Source organism: Ruditapes philippinarum, unplaced genomic scaffold (genome assembly GCF_026571515.1).
Source record: "Ruditapes philippinarum isolate M1 unplaced genomic scaffold, ASM2657151v2 ctg2196_1_1_1_1, whole genome shotgun sequence".
In the NCBI taxonomy this organism is placed as follows: Eukaryota; Metazoa; Mollusca; class Bivalvia; order Venerida; family Veneridae; genus Ruditapes; species Ruditapes philippinarum.
Genome location: NW_026860476.1, coordinates 360,161 through 380,642, shown reverse-complemented (window position 1 = coordinate 380,642; position 20,482 = coordinate 360,161). Strand labels below are relative to the sequence as shown.

At 33.8% G+C, this 20,482-nt stretch overlaps 1 protein-coding gene across 1 annotated transcript in view; it reads left to right on the top strand.

Moving 5' to 3' along the window:
* LOC132760239 (H(+)/Cl(-) exchange transporter 7-like) overlaps positions 1–20,482 on the top strand; it is a 94,432-nt gene that overhangs the window by 8,689 nt on the left and 65,261 nt on the right. Inside the window, exons 2-4 of the mRNA XM_060752177.1 lie at positions 5,153–5,209; positions 5,404–5,467; positions 16,912–16,982. Of these exons, the coding sequence (XP_060608160.1) occupies positions 5,153–5,209; positions 5,404–5,467; positions 16,912–16,982 (192 nt within the window). The remainder of the gene's footprint in view (positions 1–5,152; positions 5,210–5,403; positions 5,468–16,911; positions 16,983–20,482) is intronic.

The following is a 20,482-nucleotide window of genomic DNA, read 5'->3' as shown; positions in this document are numbered from 1 at the left end:
ACACCTAAACATTATCTGTACAATTAATGTTATCAATTTTTTTTCAACCTCCAGTAGCAAAAAAAATCATTAAAGTTAATAATATATGGTTTTAAAGTGTATATTATGCATAATTTTCTTATCTCCCTGGATAAAAGAAATTTCCAATGAATATTTTGCAAATGCACCTATTTCCAGATAATCAAAATTTCGGACATTATGAACTATGACAAAGATTTTAGGACCAAAATTATCAAATGATTTCCTTTAACCTTATAGGAGGGACAATTCATGAACCCTGTGTGATTCTTAAGAAGCTCAATAATTTTCTGGTGTTAATCTAATTGATAAGGATGGGATCCCACTGGGAGATCTAAGTGGGATTGATATGCCATTTCACGAGGATCCCAGTCAGCGGGATCCTGGTACCATTATCCCACCAATATTAATTTACATCCTACTTAAATGATGATATCCCACTTGGATTTGATCATCCAACGGGATCCCACCGGGATCCCGGTCGGATCTCAGTTTGATTTTTACTGTAGGGTTATGATGCAATTTAAACAATGGTATTAAGATAAAGGGTTTTTGCTCATGCAGGTTCCCTTTATTTCATCTTATTTTGCCAATTTTGAGTATTGTTTAAAGCTCTCTGAATAGTATATATGTCTTGTAAATTTGTTAAATACATGTAGTGTTGTTACTGTATTTAGATAATTGATTATGCTATTCTTAGAAAGAATTATTTTCTTATTCTATCTTTATATAATTATATGATTAAATAAACTTTCTGTACAGCAGTACCACAATTTACTTTGGAACGATTTTAGATAAATTTCATTCTAACTTGATTTGTACTACATAAATTCAAATGATTTCAATTTTGTGTTCAGAATTTAGACAGTTTGAATAATTTAAATTCTTGGCAACCAAAATTTGATTTACTGGTTTCTGAGAAGTATTTGTCTCCTTACAAGTGCTTTAAACTTGCTATATAATTATATTTTATGATATTGGCTTTTATAAGTCTCATTGTGCATTGCACATACTGTTTGGCATCATTTTCATATGTAATCATGTTTATTATTATGCCCCCATTTTGAAAAAAAGGGGGTATATTGCTTTGCACTTGTCGGTCCGTCGGTCCGTCGGTCCATCGGTCCGTAGACCAAATGGTTTCCGAGTGATAACTAAAGAACCCTTAGGCCTAGGAACTTCAAACTTGGTATGGTGATTGGTCATGACCAGTAGATGACCCCTATTGATTTTGGGGTCAAGGGGTCAAAGGTCAAGGTCACATTGACCTTGAAAGCAAAAAAACGGTTTCCGATCAATAACTAAAGAACCTTAAGGCCTAGGAACTTCAAACTTGGTATGGTGATTGGTCATGACCAGTAGATGACCCCTATTGATTTTGGGGTCAAGGGGTCAAAGGTCAAGGTCACATTGACCTTGAAAGCAAAAACGGTTTCCGATCAATAACTAAAGAACCTTAAGGCCTAGGAACTTCAAACTTGGTATGGTGATTGGTCATGACCAGTAGATGACCCCTATTGATTTTGGGGTCAAGGGGTCAAAGGTCAAGGTCACATTGACCTTGAAAGCAAAAACGGTTTCCGATCAATAACTAAAGAACCTTAAGGCCTAGGAACTTCAAAACTTGGTATGGTGATTGGTCATGACCAGTAGATGACCCCTATTGATTTTGGGTCAAGAGGTCAAAGGTCAAGGTCACATTGACCTTTGAAAGCAAAAAACGGTTTCCGATCAATAAACTAAAGAACCTTAAGGCCTAGGAACTTCAAACTTGGTATGGTGATTTGGTCATGACCAGTAGATGACCCCTATTGATTTTGGGGTCAAGGGGTCAAAGGTCAAGGTCACATTGACCTTGAAAGCAAAAAACGGTTTCCGATCAATAACTAAAGAACCTTAAGGCCTAGGAACTTCAAAACTTGGTATGGTGATTGGTCATGACCAGTAGATGACCCCTATTGATTTTGGAGTCAAGGGTCAAAGGTCAAGGTCACATTGACCTTGAAAGCAAAAACGGTTTCCGATCAATAACTAAAGAACCTTAAGGCCTAGGAACTTCAAACTTGGTATGGTGATTGGTCATGACCAGTAGATGACCCCTATTGATTTTGGGGTCAAGGGTCAAAGGTCAAGGTCACATTGACCTTAAAAGCAAAAAACGGTTTCCGATCAATAAACTAAAGAACCTTAAGGCCTAGGAACTTCAAACTTGGTATGGTGATTGGTCCATGATCAGTAGATGACCCCTATTGATTTTGGGGTCAAGGGTCAAAGGTCAAGGTCACATTGACCTTGTAGGTAAAAACGGTTTCCGATCAATACCTAAAGAACCTTAAGGCTTAGGAACATTAAACTTGTATGGTGATTGGTCATGATCAGTAGATGACCCCTATTGATTTTGGGGTTCAAGGGGTCAAAGGTCAAGGTCACATTGACCTTGTAGGTAAAAACGGTTTCCGATCAATAACTAAAGAACCTTAAGGCCTAGGAACTTCAAACTTGGTATGGTGATTGGTCATGATCAGTAGATGACCCGTATAGATTTTGGGGTCAAGGGGTCAAAGGTCAAGGTCACATTGACCTTTTAATTAAAACGGTTTCTGATCAATAACAAAAGAACCTTAGGCCTAGGAACTTCAAACTTGGTATGGTGATTGGTTATGACCAAATCAGATGACCCTATTGATTTTGGCGTTAAGGGGTCAAAAGTCAAGGTCACATTGACCTTGTAGGTAAAAACGGTTTCCGATCAATAATGAAAGAACCCTTAGGCCTAGGGACTTCAAACTTGAGATGGTGATTGGTCATGATCAGTAGATGACCCCTATTGATTTTGGGGTCTAGGGGTCAAAGGTCAAGGTCACATTGACCTTGTAGGTAAAAAATGCTTTCGGATCAATAACTTAAGAACCCTTATGCCTAGGAACTTCCAAACTTGTATGGTGATTGGTCATGACCAGCAGATGACCTATTGATTTTGGGGTCAAGGGGTCAAAGGTCAAGGTCACATTGACCTTGTAGGTAAAAACGGTTTCCGATCAATTAACTAAAAACGCTTAGGCCTAGGAACTTCAAACTTTGTGTGATGATTGGTCATGACCAGCAGATGACCCCTATTGAGTTTTAGGTGAAGGGGTCAAAGGTCAAGGTCACATTGACCTTTTAAGTAAAAACGGTTTCTGATCAATAACTAAAGAACGCTTCGGCCTAGAAACTTCAAACTTGGCATGGTGATTGGTCATGACCAGCAGATGACCCCTATTGATTTTGGGGTCAAAGGTCAAGGTCACATTGACCTTTTAAGTAAAAATGGTTTCTAATCAATTACTCAAGAACGCTTAGGCCTAGGAACTTCAAACTTGGTATGGTGATTTGTCATGACCAGCAGATTACTCCTATTGATTTTGGGATCAAGGGGTCAAAGGTCAAGGTCACAATGACCTTGTAAGTAAAAACGGTTTCTGATCAATAACTAAAGAACGCTTCGGCCTAGAAACTTCAAACTTGGCATGGTGATTGGTCATGACCAGCAGATGACCCCTATTGAGTTTTGGGTCAAGGGGTCAAAGGTCAAGGTCATGACCAGTAGATACTTTATTACCCTTATTAATTGTTTGATCACTGGGTCAGACGTCATGCATAATAACCTTATCACATGACTAATTGGCTGCTGATAGGGGGCATACATGTTTTACAAACATATCTTGTTAGATAACTAATGTGTTCCATGAGAAGGTTAAGTGTCCAAACTCCTGTCATTCTAAGTTTCAGTTGGTCTTGTAAAGTAAATTTGAATTTTATTACTGAAAAGTAAATTCTGAAAAAATGTTTCTCCAATATTCTCGATAACTCGTTCTTCTGAAGAAATTGTGATGAATCAGATATTTCAATATAATATTGTACAGTGATATTTCAATATAATATTGTACAGGGGAATTTAAGTATAAAATTGTACAGAGGAATTTCAATATAATATTGTACAGTGATATTTCAATATAATATTGTACTGGGGAATTTAAAATGATATTGTACTCTAATTTTTTACAGGGGAATTTCAAAAAAATATTGTACATGGGAATTACAATATGATATTGTACAAAGGAATTTCAATATAATATTGTACTAGGGAATTTCAATATAATATTTTACAGTAGAATTTCAATAGAAAATTGTACAGGGAAATTTCAATAGAATATTGTACAGGGGAATTTCAATATAATATTGTGAAGGGGAATTTCTATATAATATTGTTCAGGGGAATTTCAATATAATATTGTGAAGGGGAATTTCTATATAATATTGTTCAGGGGAATTTCAGTATAATATTGTACAGTGGAATTTCAATATGATATTATTCTGGGGAATTAGAATATAATATTGTATGGGGGAATTTCAATATGATATTGTACAGTGATATTTCAAAATAATATTGTACAGTGAAATTATAATACTTTACTCGGGAATTTCAATATAATATTGTACAGGGGAATTTTAATATAATATTGTACTGGGGAATTTCAATATAATATTGTACTGGGGAATTTCAATAAAATATTGTGCTGAGGAATTTCAATATAATATTGTACTGGGGAATTTCAATATGATATTGTACTGGGGGATTTCAATATAATGTACTGGGGAATTTCAATATGATATTGTACTGGGGAATTTCCATATGATATTGTACAGGGGATTGGGGCTTTACATTGCATTGAAAAGACTGTTGTGTGTTAATAAGTCTGTTGTATACATAGATGCATTCAAACTATCCAAGCATTTTCCCGAGATTGACAGACAAACTACTTTTAAATAGGAGACTCATAGTTATATAGTAAAAAGTGTGGTTTTTGTTATAAACCAGCTTTCTCTAAAGGATATCTTTAAATATCACAAATAGAAAATAACCATTATTCTTCTTGTATTTATAATGCACAAGTCTGTTTTAGATATGCAAACTTAATTCTTGAATCAAAACATAATTGTTAATATACTCATACTGAAACAACTAGATTATATAAGGAGTTATTTTTCATCAGGAATTAGTTCTTATTTTCATTAACAACTTTCTCAATGTGTTCACTTGAAAATTATTTTCTGAAACATTTTATGAATTTACTTAATTGTATAATTACAGAGAATTTTTCATAAAGGGTTCTGGAAAAATGCACATGGGGAAACTGATGGAGGAGAAGTAAAATGTTTGTCTATTACAATATTGTTTTACATTATTAAGAGTGCCAATATTTTATTTCTTTTATTACAGTTCACAGTTACTAAGGTAACAGATTCTGAACAAAGACGAAATGCTCCTGTCACAAGTCGAGTGTCAATATTTGATACAATTGATGAAAATTCCGAGACAGTACGTTCAAATGGGCTTTCCAGTCCACACCTACAGACACCCTCACCAGTAACAGCATCACCGCATTATTGTCCAATAAATGGAGGGGTAAATAACATATTATTATCATAAATGATCAGTTTATACAGAATTTAATTTTCATTTAAGTCTGATTGTGTAGGAAGCTATAAACTTATAGACACATTCTCAAATCCATTCCTGAAACCAACCAATACTTTGCAATCATTAGCTTTATGGCAGTTAAAAGATTGAAATAAAATGTATATAAAAAGTACAGGCATTATTCCAAATGTTGACGATGAGTTTTTTAAGTCTGGCTTCGTTGTTGAACTTCCTTCCTCTGTCAGTGTCAACAAAATATAAACACATCATCTGTTATGTCTTCTTTAGGGTGGAAGCATAACACCAAACATTGGCCACAAAGCAATTTTTTCTGTCTGTACAAGTATATATTATGTACAAGTATATTTTCTCTAAATTTCTAATACTAAAGCTGCCTTGGAAATTTTCTCAATTTTTTGCTCTTGTATAAAGCAAAAGTGGATTATAAGTCATGCATACTAATGGTTATAAAGGTGGTAAATGGATAGAAGTCCATTGTCCATGTAAGCATTTTATCAGAGCAGGTACCTAGTTATAACCAAAACTGTTCTGTAATAGTTAGCTAGATTGCTGTCTGTTAAGATATAGGAAACCAAGCCAGGTTGCTTTCTGTTAAGATATAGGAAACCAAGCCAGGTTGCTTTCTGTTAAGATATAGGAAACCAAGCCAGGTTGCTGTCTCTTTGGATACTAATCTCCTTGAGCACAAGGAATCAATGTCTTGCGCAATTCAAACTATATATTAAGTCAGTGTGTGATAAGGGTGATTTTAGAGGTTGGCAACTTTAAGTACTAGGCCACATTAAATGTTTTAAAATTGAGATTTTATTTAGTTTAAGACAAAATATTGTAGATTTACTAACTTGGTTCAGTTTCAGCCTTTTCCCTTAATCTCTACCATGGCCATAATCATTAAGTTTCTTTGTCTATGGTATCATTGACTTTTTTAAAATAAAGAACTTCTAAATTCAACGTATAAGAGTGTTATATGAAGTCTGGTTAAAATGTTATTTTATTATAAACTGCAAGTTAGCATTCAAGAGTAAAATACCTTTGTTGTTTAGTATGTTTTGGAATTGCAAAAAAAATTCCCCATTTGACAAACTCAAGCTAGGTGAGTGTGCAGATTTTTAATGTTTACCCTACATTTTCTACAAAGATTAAGGAGTTTTACCTCCTGAAAGAATTGGATTGAACAACTTCAATAATTTTAATTCTCTATTTACAGGATATTTAAGTAAGACATTATTTTATTTGATATGTGTCTTTATCTGTCTAGGATATGATAACATGCATTGCAAGTGCACACAAACCTATACGCTTCTGACCGTTATATTTAACTGCAAGGGTTATCTGAGTGTGCAAAAAATAATCTTCTGTTTTACACTAATACATACCTTTTCTTTTATGTTATTATTGGTTAGTCTTGCTTTGAATTTGGAACAGTTAATGTCTGTTGATAATTTCAGTGATTTAAAAGGAACTCCACTGAGGTCCAATTAATTTCTTTTTATAGATCAACTGTGACACTTAACAAAAAGATTTGCAAAATAATGAAGAATTATACTCAGAAATAAATCTAAAATTGTAGTTTTGTGATTTTCGTAGTCGATTGATTGAAAAAAAGCTTTAGAACGCTTTTCAAATTTTTGTTTATTTGATCTCAATTAGAATAATTAATCTCAAAAAAACGGATTGAGCGTTTATTTTGAAATTTGGTAGACAAGTTATTGGTGTAGACCTTGTAACATCAATAGGAACACGGGTCTTAAAAAATTATTTTCAGTCCCGTCATGTCAAAAAACCTCAGTGGAGTCCCTTTAATAATGAGAGACAGAAATTTAACATTCATCAATAAGAAGTCGACAGATTATACCCATCAACCGGTGCAGATCAAGATCAGCTGTCTGTTCATGATCTGCACATGCACTGTTACTTAACTCAGCCTGTGATTACTTTTAAACTTTCTCTGTAATGAATGATAAATGGTTTCAAGAATGAAAGATCCACTTTGTTTGAAGGGGGTTGAGGATTAAAATATAAAATGAAAATTTTATTTAATGTGCAAAAGAAACAAAATTTAATAGTACATGCCAGATTTGAGATTCAGTGATAGTTTATAGATATGGTCAATATATAAGAAACAGTGTAATGCATGCTGTTATTGGTCAAAACGTATGATGAAAAACATCATTTGCACCTTTAATGATATATATATGCATTTTTTACTATTTCTTTTTTAACCTTAAAATAAAGATTATCATAATGTTGATACATATTTTTTTTTGTTTTTAAAGATTGCATAATATTTAAGACTCTTTGTATTTTCAATTTATCAAATTCTCTAATATTAAATTGAAAATTTAAATGTTTGAAGTTGGGACCTATTATTTAAGTGATCTACTATTTAAGTTCATTTAATACATGTTTTGCACAGAAAGTAAATTGAAGGACTTCATTTTGGATGACATAAAGTTCAAGTGCCAGTTAAAATGGCCACTCAATAAAATAAACTAATTACAAAAGTATGTAACCTTTCCATTTGTACTGTAAAGACTGACCTTTATGTTTTCTTTCAGTTCCTTCAGACAAACATAAATCATTTATAATTAAACAATATTATAACCTTGTTTTGAAAAAACAACAAACACTTATATAGGTGTGGTCAATACAGGCATCAAAAGAAAAAGAACGGGCACCCAAAAATCCAGAAATTTTCAATTTAAAACAAATAGCGTGAATATTGAATAAAAATTAAACACTTACTCATGAAGTGAAAACTAAAACGACCATAAATATTACTTCTTACAATTTTTATAAACCTAAATTTAAGGAAACAGACTGTCTCATGTCATCACTTTCTCTAACGTAAAGTCTTTAGCTTTATCGGGTTTTCCACCCCATGCTTCTTGATAAGCCTATCTGGGACACCTTAAGAGCTGTAGCTGTAGCTCCCCCAGACCTTAATGAATGGAGACCAAATTTCGACCTGTCTAACCCTAAAAGAGAAATATGATACAAAAATATTTCTCTCGCTCTTGTATAGGAAATGGATTTCCTTCCCTTAGCTTATAAGTTTTGATTTACTACAAAAAGAAATTTTTCGAAACAAAAATTCTTCTGAACTTTCAGAGATGCCTGATAAAAGCAAGTATTTCTCGAGAGCTTTTACTGGACATGTATCATTATTAGTTTTACTAATCAAAATTTTTTTACCTTTTTTCAATTGGTCAGTTTTAGACTCCCGAATAAAGATTTCAATATGATCCCGTTTAAAAACAATATCGTTTCTTCGTAAAGAAATAACTTCATTAAACCTTAAAAAACCAGAAAAACTTAATAAAGTCATTGTCATGAATCTCAAATCTAGGAGACATGTAGTATCTATATACTTTTCTACTATCAATTGTAATGACTGATTAGAAAGCGGCTCTTTAGAACAATTCATGGTGCTTAAAGATATCAAGATTCCTTCTTTAACAAAATTAACTAAAGGCGAATTGCAAGGATTTACGTATCCTGCTAATTTATGTGCATGGGAAATTCCAATAAAGCACACTGTTAATTTTTGACTGGGAGGATTATCTCTTTCCATGCAAGAAAGATAGAGTGAAAACATGATAATCAGAAGAAGGAACTGGTTTGAAATTATACTTGATACACCATTTGCAAAAAATGTTTAAAATATTGTTCATAAGACTTTAAAGTATTTAAAGCTTTAGAGTTTAAAGAAAACTTCTTAAGATTTTCATGTGCTGTAGAAAGATCCGGATGTACGTAGACAGTATCGATTTGTTTCCATACTCCCACTTTAAGAACATCTGTGAAATGTAAAATTTTTAGTGAAAATAAAATATAAAATCTTATTAAACTTTATATAAAGAAAATGTTTATATTTTAAATTCTACGACATGAATAAGAAGTTTAAGCCAACAAAAAACGCTTTAAAATGTAACTTAATAAAATTTATTTCGGTTTGAAATGTTTAAACATTCTGCTATGTAAATCCGACAAAATTGTATCGCTAACATGGTATAAATTTCTATTAAATATTACAGCCATTCCTTAAGAAAATCATGTAACAAGTAACAAATTTCCGCTTGTAAACAGTCTTAAGCATTCCCCTAAATATAACAAACTTTTCTTCTTACAAGAATACTTTAGCAATCCGCTAAATAAAACAAGCATTCCGCTTACAAAATAATATAGCATTTCGCTAATATACAACAAGCATTCCGCTTATGAAATACTTTAGCATTCCGCTAATATACAACAAGCATTCCGCTTATAAAATACTTTAGCATTCCGCTAATTATTATATAATAGAACAAGCATTCCGCTCCAAATATTTGCATTCCGCTAAACTTAAAAGCCAATCCACCTTCAAAATATTTAATATCACTTCTAGAAACACAATCAGCACTTTCAAAATTATTTAGCATTTTGCTAAAAAACTAGCATGATTAATTTACAGTGTTTTATCTTAAACTTTCCAGTCTACCACAAGGCTAAAATAGAATGGACAGTTAACCCATTAATTTCCGTGTCTGACCTGATTATTTGAACAAGCAACTCCCACGATTTCCACTGATAAAAAAATCACGAAATCATATGCAGAGAGGAAATTCATGATTTAATCACCTGTAAAAATATTTTTTTTTTTTTTTTAAATATTAAATGAACTATTCTTTACATTTACAAAAACAACCAGCATTATTTGATTCTATCCTTATAGCTAAGACTTTACTTTTAAATCTGCTAGAATCAAAAATTACTCCCGTCGATTTCAGTTTTAGTAAATATATCTTGCCTTCACTAAATTCAAGGACTTCTGAAATGAAATCTTTGTGAACAAAATTTTTTCTTAAATAACAATGGCCAAAATGGAGAACGTAGGCATTTTGGAACAACGATAGTACCTCTGCCTTTGCAATGTAACAAATGAGAAATGGTTTAGGTACCAGACGTACGGAGGAACCAGCCAGTTGTTGCATTTGCCCCAACACTGTGAAACGTATCCACAGCCTCAGTTTCGAAATCAACAATTTTTGAATTGAAACGTTTAACCTTTCTATTAAGATAGAGTGGCAAAAACGATCAATATCCGTGCGTCCCCACATTTTATCTAAAAAATCAAAAAACGCCCCCTGTCACCTGCCATTCATCTGCTACTCCTGAATTTGCTAATTTCATCAGCGAATTTATTTTGCTCCTTGGAACCCATTGAATTTGTAATCTATATTAAACTTTGAACAAAGTTCAAAATATTCATGGACTCTTCATGCAAGTCCAAGTTTGGTACTACCACATTGCACAATATGCACACATGATTGTGAATCAGAAAACCATTTCACCGTTTTACCTTTTAACAACTGAGAATAAGCCCTAAGCCCCAGTTTAACGGCCTTTACTCTCTGAAAGTAGAACTCTGTTGTTTTTCATAATCTGACCAAACGGATTGAAAAATACTATTTTCAAAATTAACTATAAAAGCGCCTGCTGCATAATCCGAGAGCATCAGAATAAACAACAGTTTTGTGTTGGTGAATATTGCAAAATGTACCTTTCTATTAGAAAGTTGCAAATTCTTTAACCCAAAATCTTAATTCTTCTAAGCAAGAACTTCAGAATTTAACTTGTAAACAGAATCCCAAGAAGTTCTACTCTCTATTTTCTCGATATAAATATCTAGTCAAAAGCCTAGTTAAATTACCTAAAACGGGCGACATTGAAATAAGTTTACCCATGCATTGAGCTAACGCCTTGCAGAAACGAAAGGCAGACCCTCAATGATAGATTTAATAGTATCTAAACAGTCTTTAATTCTTCTATCAGGAATACTAATATAAAAACCAGAACTATTCCAAAATATACCTGTCCATTCTAATTCTTGGACAGGGACCCAAATAGATTTTTCGTCATTTAATACAAATCCTGCTGAAAGTAAAGAATTTTTAACTACTAAAGCATCACTCTTAGCAGAATCATATGTACTATTAGTACCAAATCCATCATCAAAGGAACATGACTATCTTTATACTGTTACTTCTCCAAAATTTCACTAATTCACGCATACATTTTGTGAAAACAAAAGGAGCTGTACTTAATCCAAATGGCAAAACGGTGAAACAATAGAAATCACCCCGTACCGAAAACCTAGGAAAGTTTGATGTTCATAAAAAATATCAATATGATGATAAGCTTTACTAATGTCAAATTTATAAGAAAAAAACTCTCTTTCAAATATTTAAAGCATTTTTCCAATCCTCAAAGGAAAATGTATCTTTCCAAAGATGTTTATTGACTATCCTTAAATCTAATATTAACCTTTTCTTTCCTTGCTTATTGATAGAAACAGAAAGCGGATTAACTACATGAGGCATAAAAGGAGTTTTAATAACACATTTATTTTGAACAAGTTCTTCAACTGCAGATCTAAAATTCTAAATTTCAAAAGCTGATCGATTGTTTTTTGAAAATGATCTTTCAGGCATATTAAGAAATGGTATTTTATAACCATTTTTAATTATATCAAGAATATAAGAATTGCAACCAATGTCATTCCAATAAGAAAAGTGCTTCTTTAAACGACTTTTAACACAGGTATTGTTTTCTGCTGGTGAAAATAAAGTTTCTTGATATTCAAAGAACTCTCTTTCAAGGGCATTGAAAAAAATACTTATCATTTATCTGTTCGTTTATCTGCGGAGCTTTCTGAACTTGAGCTTCTTTTGAAGTTGTCCGGTTTGTAAAGCTCTTCGTTGAATTTGACCAGAATCTACACTCATGGCGGAAATGTCCTCGCTGTCCGCATGCGAAGCAAATATCTCTGATGGAGCTTTGTCGTGATGTGCCACGAAAGGAATAAGCCGGTTTTCCCCATTGAACAGTATCGGAAGGCGATTCTCTCGGCATGAAAGTAGAAACAGTACGTTTATAAGGATTGAAAGAAGGTTTACTAGTAGAAGTGGTTGCTTTGATTTTCCGTACAGCCCTGGCTTCCGCCTGTTTAAGGCGCTTTTCGTCCTCACTATCTGATCCAAGAACTGGCTTTTCATATTCATTGACGGTAAGCCAGCCCCCGGGGGAACTATCAGCTACTTTAATTAACTTATTTCTATGTTTGACCTTGGAAATAACACTGGACACTATCTCGAAAATTTCGGCAGGAATACGAAATTTATCGTCAGCAACCACTTCTAAACTGCGAAGAATATCAAGATTAAACTCATACTGAATACGATTAGCTTCTTTCTTGAACTTGACTGAAGGAGTATCATGTAATTTTAAATTCAAGTCCTTTTTAAAGTCCTTCAACTGAGTATCAAGATAATCTCTAAATAAAGAAAACGCTTCAATTGCTGAATCCCCCGGGGACTTACCTCCAGATTCTGGATAGCTAGCTCTATGTCCCCAATATTCTCTCTCCAACGTAATTTCCTGATGATGTGAACGCCCAATATGGCTGCTCGAACTATCTTCCATGACTAAACTAACCAGTTTAGTTTAACTGCCTGTATCTGACCTCAAAGTGACTTTAACACGTTACAACCCGGTTTATATATAAACCGCTTCCCGTTATAATTACCATATTTGGTAATTTCTCATGCAAAACATGACTCAGGGCTCACACTGGCTCAAATAAAATAATAGCCAATATTTTCAACTTAAAAAAATAATAGCCAAAAGTTCAGCGGACTTTTCACGAATTAGCGATTAACAACATAAGCACTTGATTTAATAAACATTACATTTATATAAAACTTTTTCAGTTTTATAATGATTCTCAAATAAACTGATACATTTAACTACCTTTTTTTAGAACTACAACTTTAATTGTTATTTTAGTAAAATTACTGTATAACAATAATATTAAAGATTTATTATAACTTTACATAATGTTGTTATCAGACAACTTCTTTTGTTTGTTCTAATCAAATTTTGTCAGCTATAACCACTGTCTATTTCCACATTTCACACAGAACTGGAGTAGATCTAGGTCATATTAGCCTATAGAAATAACACAAGTTTGCAAACTCATTCACAGAATGCAGCCTTTTTACTGAATAATTTACTGAAAAATATCATCATCACATACAATTTTTCTGCCATAGTAGTAAAGATTTTTAAACAAAACATAGCTTATTTCACCTTTGAATAAATATCAAAATTATCGGTGTCGCGAAAATATGTGACAATCGGATTTTTCCTGTTTTCTGAAGAAATATTCACAATTTTGGTTGTTGTGCAAATAGTTGTTTGGAAGTTAATACTTTTTAAATATTTTACCATTGTTTTCCACTGGCGATTTAGTCAAGTAGCTTAAACCAAAAAAAAATCAAAATTTACAATAATTACTTGTCTTCAATTCACGGTAAATTTTGGGTAAGTCAATATCCAGTTTATCAATTTTAAAACGATTTTTGTGGCTAATTGACGGATATTTGATGGCTTTTACAAATTCTGGACAATATCTTTAAAGTACTTATACAATTATACATCCCGTATGTCTTTTATCACCTCGGGCAATATAGTAAACAGCACGTGACCCGTAAAAAGTTGACACTCAATTAAATGCACCCCGCTGGTGTTAATTAGGTCTACTGCATTCTTTATCGATTTTTACACCTTTTATAAACACTGTTGGAAGTAAAAAATAATCGCCAGACTTTGTAGCCAAAATGCAAAAAAAATCGCCAATCTTATAAAATAATCGCAAATGGCGACTATGGCGACCGACAGCGTGAGCCCTGCATGACTTCAGTTATAACATAGAACAATAATAAATATATTTATCAGTGAAGATATATACCTAAGAATGATGTTTATATAATCATTTAATGCCAGAAAGTTTTATCATATCTCCTTACAGGGGTTAAAGCTTTCTTTTGACAGATTAGGAAAAGCACAGTAACAATTGGTATTTTTACAAATAAGAAGAAAAAACTTGATGTAAATTAAATTTTAGAGGACATTTTACTGGATGATTTTAAATAATTTTCTTTTGGAAGGGGACAATTGTTAAATGGCATATGCATGCCCTTACAATATCAGTCTGTCAGTCCGTAACATTTTTCATGCCTGCTCAATAACTTTTAAACTAATGAAAAGTTTTGGAAATAACTTGGCACAAATGATCACAATTATATCAGGTGTCAACCCTCATGGTCAAGATCACACATGATTTTCAAATGTAAAAAGATTCTGCATTTTGTGTCAGCTTCATGACTTTAAAAATAATTAAAATAAATTAAAATTAAGCTTGGCACAAATGATCACAATTATTAGATGATGTGCAGAGTGCGATAACTGGGTCTGTCAAACCTCCTAGGTCAAGGTCAGTCTTAAAGATCAAGTGTAAAAATGTCAGCATATCTTGACCACTCCATAACTATAAAGCTATTGAAATGTTTTTAAAATACCTTAGCACAAATGATCATCATTATAAGACAATATGCAGAGTTCAAAAATTAGGTCAAGGTCACAAGGAAAAATGTAAAAGTCTTCATTTTTGTCCACTTCATAACATGTAAACTGCTTAAAAGTTTTAAAATCATATAGAACAAACAACCATTATTATGAGATGATGCACAGAGCTGAAATACCAGGTGGCTTCTTCAAGGTCATACTTAAAGTTCAGTCAAAGGTTGTTCTGCAACAGGGATATAGCCCTTCCTCATTATAACTGCCTTGTTCATATTTATGCCAAGAAGTAACCTGTGGTCATCAGTTTAGGTACAGTTGTATAGGTTCCTCACTGGCATTTGTTTGAAAAGAATATGTAAAAAAAACCCCAGCTAAACAAACAGATTCTGAAAGAAAGCTAATCAAAAGAGTTCAAGGGGATCCAGCTGTTTTATTTAAGTTCTCGGTGAAGCACATTTTATATTATAAATTTTTATTTGCTAAGATTAACAAGCAGATGTAAGCATGCAGATCTGTTAATACAATTCATTGATCAGGTGATAAATATTGACTTCCTTTACTTTTATCTCTAGAAATTGGTGTAATTATATTTTTTATAACCTGGTAATTTATTCAAGACCTACCAGTCTGCCAAATATCATTCATCTTGGGGTTAATGCTTCCCACAGTGTATTTGAAAAATAAATCGTATTTAGAAAATGTCCCTTTAAGATAATAAAAATAATGTATTTGCACTTAACAATGATTTGACAGTAACGTTGTATCCTTAAGCTCCAATGTAAAAGAAAAATTTAAAAAAAAAAAAAGTCATTTTTTTTTCCTCAAAATTAGTCTCAGATGAGCAGTTATAGACTTTTTAGTAGGGATGGCAACGAATACCAAAATCAATACTCAAGTACTCGGTCATTTTTCCGATCGAGTACTCGGTTACTCGGATGATTTCCAATGATCTTTAAAGTTTTATCACACAATATCAACACCGTCTGCATGCTACTTTCATTTTCTTTTTTAATTCATAGAATTAGTAACTATAAATAGGACTGCAAGAAATACATATATAAATATAAACTTAAGAAATGTCAATGACAGCATTTATTATATACCTACACATTTTCTCCCTAAAATGCAGGATGACTTTGAAGCGCAAATACGCTTCAACGGATAGAAAATTCAATATTATGTTATTCATATATGGAAGTGCCGGACTATTTTTGACGATGGTTCCGATCTTAGCTGTATATAGTGTAGCATTTTGAAACGGAAACCAAAATTATAAAAGGCGTGGCCGGTTTTGCAAAAATTACGTATTCATCCGTCGGTCATAAATTTATTTCTTGACAGCTACATTTCATTTTCTGAAATTTCTTATAGAAGTGTAGTATAATGAAAATCATTTATAATTCAAACGAAAAGGTATATAATAAAAGGAAAATTATGTTGTAGCCTATGCATTTTTCTACTCGCTATGTTGGAAAATTGATATTTCGCTCGACCTTCGGTCTCGTGAGATATCAATTTTTCCACCGCTGCTCGTAGCAAAATACAAAGCTACAACATAATATTCCGTATATATTTACGTTTTTATAATTAACAAGTTTCGGCTTCAAACTGTCTAATATTTAAAGGTGATTAAATATCATAAGAGGCCGAATGACATAAATGACACAGGACTGTGTTTAATCCCATACCCGTGTCGAACTGATCGCCTCGTTAAACTTACGATAACATTTTCACACCTCTGCAAGGATGTTTTGATTGCACTTAACAAGTATTTATACAGATACGTGTACATTTTTGAATTTCTGAACTAATCTTTCTAAATCGCAAAAAAAGTAGAAATTTTAATTATTTTTTTACGAGTAATCGAATATCAATTTTGTTAACCGATATTCGGACGTTCGATCGAGTACTCGGTTAACCGGTTACTCGTTGCCATCCCTACTTTTAACACTAAGGAACTTAAATTTATTTAACTTCATTTCTGTTTGCTTGTTTCTTTCAGGATATTTCCAAGAAAATAAAAGACTATGGTGAGAAGACAAGGTTCAGGAAGAGAATAGTTTCCAAATGGGAGGTATGTTTATTGTGTAAATACTTGTTGTGTTGCTGCATGTATAGTCAATTTCTACATTCTTAATTTGTAAGGTGTGCAAGCTGGTTTAGCTTACTGAAATAAAGCAGTCAACAGATGTGCAAGTTAGTCTGGCTCACTAAAATAGAGTAGCCAGCAGATGTGGAAGTTAGTCTGGCTCCCTCAAGTAGAGCAGTCAACAGATGTGCAAGTTATTCTAGTTTCACTAAAATAGAGCAGTCAACAAATGTGCAAGTTAGTCTGGCTCACTCAAATAGAGCAGCCAGCAGATGTGCAAGTTAGTCAAGTTCACTTAAATAGAGCAGTTAACAGATGTGCAAGTTAGTCTGGCTCACTCAAATAGAGCAGTCAACAGATGTGCAAGTTAGCTTGGCTCACTCAAATAGAGCAGCCAGCAGATGTGCAAGTTAGTCTAGTTCACTGAAATAGAGCAGTCAACAGGTGTGCAAGTTAGTCTGGCTCACTCAAATAGCACAGTCAACAGATGTGCAAGTTAGTCTAGTTCACTAAAATAGAGCAGTAAACAGATGTGCACGTTAGTCTGGCTCACTCAAATAGAGCAGCCAGCAGATGTGCAAGTTAGTCTAGTTCACTAAAATAGAGCAGTCAACAGATGTGCAAGTTAGTCTGGCTTACTCAAATAGAGCAGCCAGCAGATGTGCAAGTTAGTCTAGTTCACTAAAATAGAGCAGTCAACAGCTGTGCAAGTTAGTCTGACTCACTGAAATAGAGCAGTCAACAGGTGTGCAAGTTAGTCTGGCCCACTCAAATAGAGCAGTCAGCAGATGTGCAAGTTAGTCTAGTTCACTAAAATAGAGCAGTCAGCAGATGTGCAAGTTAGTCTGACTCACTGAAATAGAGCAGTCAACAGGTGTGCAAGTTAGTCTGGCCCACTCAAATAGAGCAGTCAGCAGATGTGCAAGTTAGTCTAGTTCACTAAAATAGAGCAGTCAGCAGATGTGCAAGTTAGTCTGGCTCACTCAAATAGAGCAGTCAACAGCTTTGCAAGTTAGTCTGGCTTACTCAAATAGAGCAGCCAGCAGATGTGCAAGTTAGTCTAGTTCACTAAAATAGAGCAGTCAACAGACATGCAAGTTAGACTAGTTCACTAAAATAAAGCAGCCAGCAGATGTGCAAGTTAGTCTGGCTCACTCAAATAGAGCAGTCAACAGTTGTGCAAGTTAGTCTGGCTTACTCAAATAGAGCAGCCAGCAGATGTGCAAGTTATTCTAGTTCACTAAAATAGAGCAGTCAACAGATGTGCAAGTTAGTCTGGCTCACTCAAATAGAGCAGCCAGCAGATGTGCAAGTTATTCTAGTTCACTAAAATAGAGCAGTCAACATCTGGCTCACTCAAATAGAGCAGTCAACAGCTGTGCAAGTTAGTCTGGCTTACTCAAATAGAGCAGCCAGCAGATGTGCAAGTTAGTCTAGTTCACTAAAATAGAGCAGTCAATAGGTGTGCAAGTTAGTCTGGCTCACTCAAATAGAGCAGCCAGCAGATGTGCAAGTTAGTCTGGTTCACTAAAATAATGTGCATGTTAGTCTGGCTTACTCAAATAGAGCAACCAGTAGTTGTGCAAGCAGAGCTGACTTAAAATAGTGCAGCATGCAAATGTGAAGTTAGCTTGGCTCACTAGAGAAGCCAACAGATGTGTAAACTCATTTGACTCACTTTTTAGCTCACCTGTCGCAAAGTGACAGGGTGAGCTTTTGTGATCGCTTTTCGTCCGGCGTCCGTCCGTCCGTCGTCCGTCCGTCCGTAAACTTTTGCTTCAAATGACATCTCCTCATAAACCACTAAGCCAATTTCATCCAAACTTCACAGGAATGTTCCTTTGGTGGTCACCTTTAAAAATTGTTCAAAGAATTTAATTCCATGCAGAACTCTGGTTGCCATGGCAACCGAAAGAAAAAACTTTAAATATCTTCTTTTAAAAAACCCAAAGAGCTAGAGCTTAGATATTTGGCATGAAACATCTTCTAGTAAGTGTCTACCAAGTTTGTTCAAATAAAAGCCCTGGGGTCAAAATTGGCCCCGCCCCAGGGGGTCATTGATTTTCCCTATATACATATAGTAAAAACTTAAAAATTCTTCTTTTAAAGAACCCATGGAGCTAGAGCTAAGATATTTAGCATGAAACATCATCTAGTAAGTGTCTACCAAGTTTGTTCAAATAAAAGCCCTAGGGTCAAAATTGGCCCCGCCCAAGGGGGTCATTGATTTTCCCTATATGCATATAGTAAAAAGTTAAAAAATCTTCTTTTAAAGAACCTATAGAGCTAGAGCTAAGATATCTAGCATGAAACATCTTCTAATAAGTGTCTACAAAGTTTGTTCAAATAAAAGCCCTTGGGTCAAAATTGGCCCCGCCCCAGGGGGTCATTGATTTTCCCTATATGCATATAGTAAAAACTTAAAAAATCTTCTTTTAAAGAACCCAAAGAGCAAGAGCTAAGATATTTAGCATGAAACATGTTCTAATGGGTGTCTACAAAGTTTGTTCAAATAAAAGTCCTGGGGTCAAAAGTGGCCCCGCCCTGGGGGTCATTGATTTTCCCTATATGCATATAGTAAAAACTTAAAAAATTTTCTTTTATTTTAAGAACCCATAGAGCTAGAGCTAAGATATTTAGCATGAAACATCTTCTAATAAGTGTCTACCAAGTTTGTTCAAATAAAAGCCCTGGGGTCAAAATTGGCCCCACCCCAGGGGGTCATTGATTTTCCCTATATACATATAGTAAAAAGTTAAAAAATCTTCTTTTAAAGAACCTATAGAGCTAGAGCTAAGATATCTAGCATGAAACATCTTCTAATAAGTGTCTACAAAGTTTGTTCAAATAAAAGCCCTTGGGTCAAAATTGGCCCCGCCCCAGGGGGTCATTGATTTTCCCTATATGCATATAGTAAAAACTTAAAAAATCTTCTTTTAAAGAACTCAAAGAGCTATGGCTAAGATATTTAGCATCAAACATGTTCTAATAAGTGTCTACCAAGTTTGTTCAAATAAAAGCCCTGGGGTCAAAATTGGCACCGCCTCGGGGGTCATTGATTTTTCTTATATGTGTATAGCAAAAACTTAAAAAATCTTCTTTTAAAAAACCCAAATAGCTAGAGTTTAGATATTAAGCATGAAACATCTTCTAGTGAGTGTCTACAAAGTTTGTTCAAATAAAAGTCCTGGGGTCAAAATTGGCCCCGCCCTGGGGGTCATTGATTTTCCTTATATGTGTATGGCAAAAACTTAAAAATCTTCTTTGAAAAAACCCAAATAGCTAGAGTTTAGATATTAAGCATGAAGCATCTTCTAGTAAGTGCTAACAAAGTTTGTTCAAATAACAGCCCTGGGGCTAAAACTGGCCCCGCCCCAGAGGTATCATTGTTTTTAACTATATGTGTATAGTAAAAACTTAAAAAATCTTCTTTTAAAAATCCCAATGAGCTAGAGGTTAGATTGCATGAAACATCTTTTTGTGGG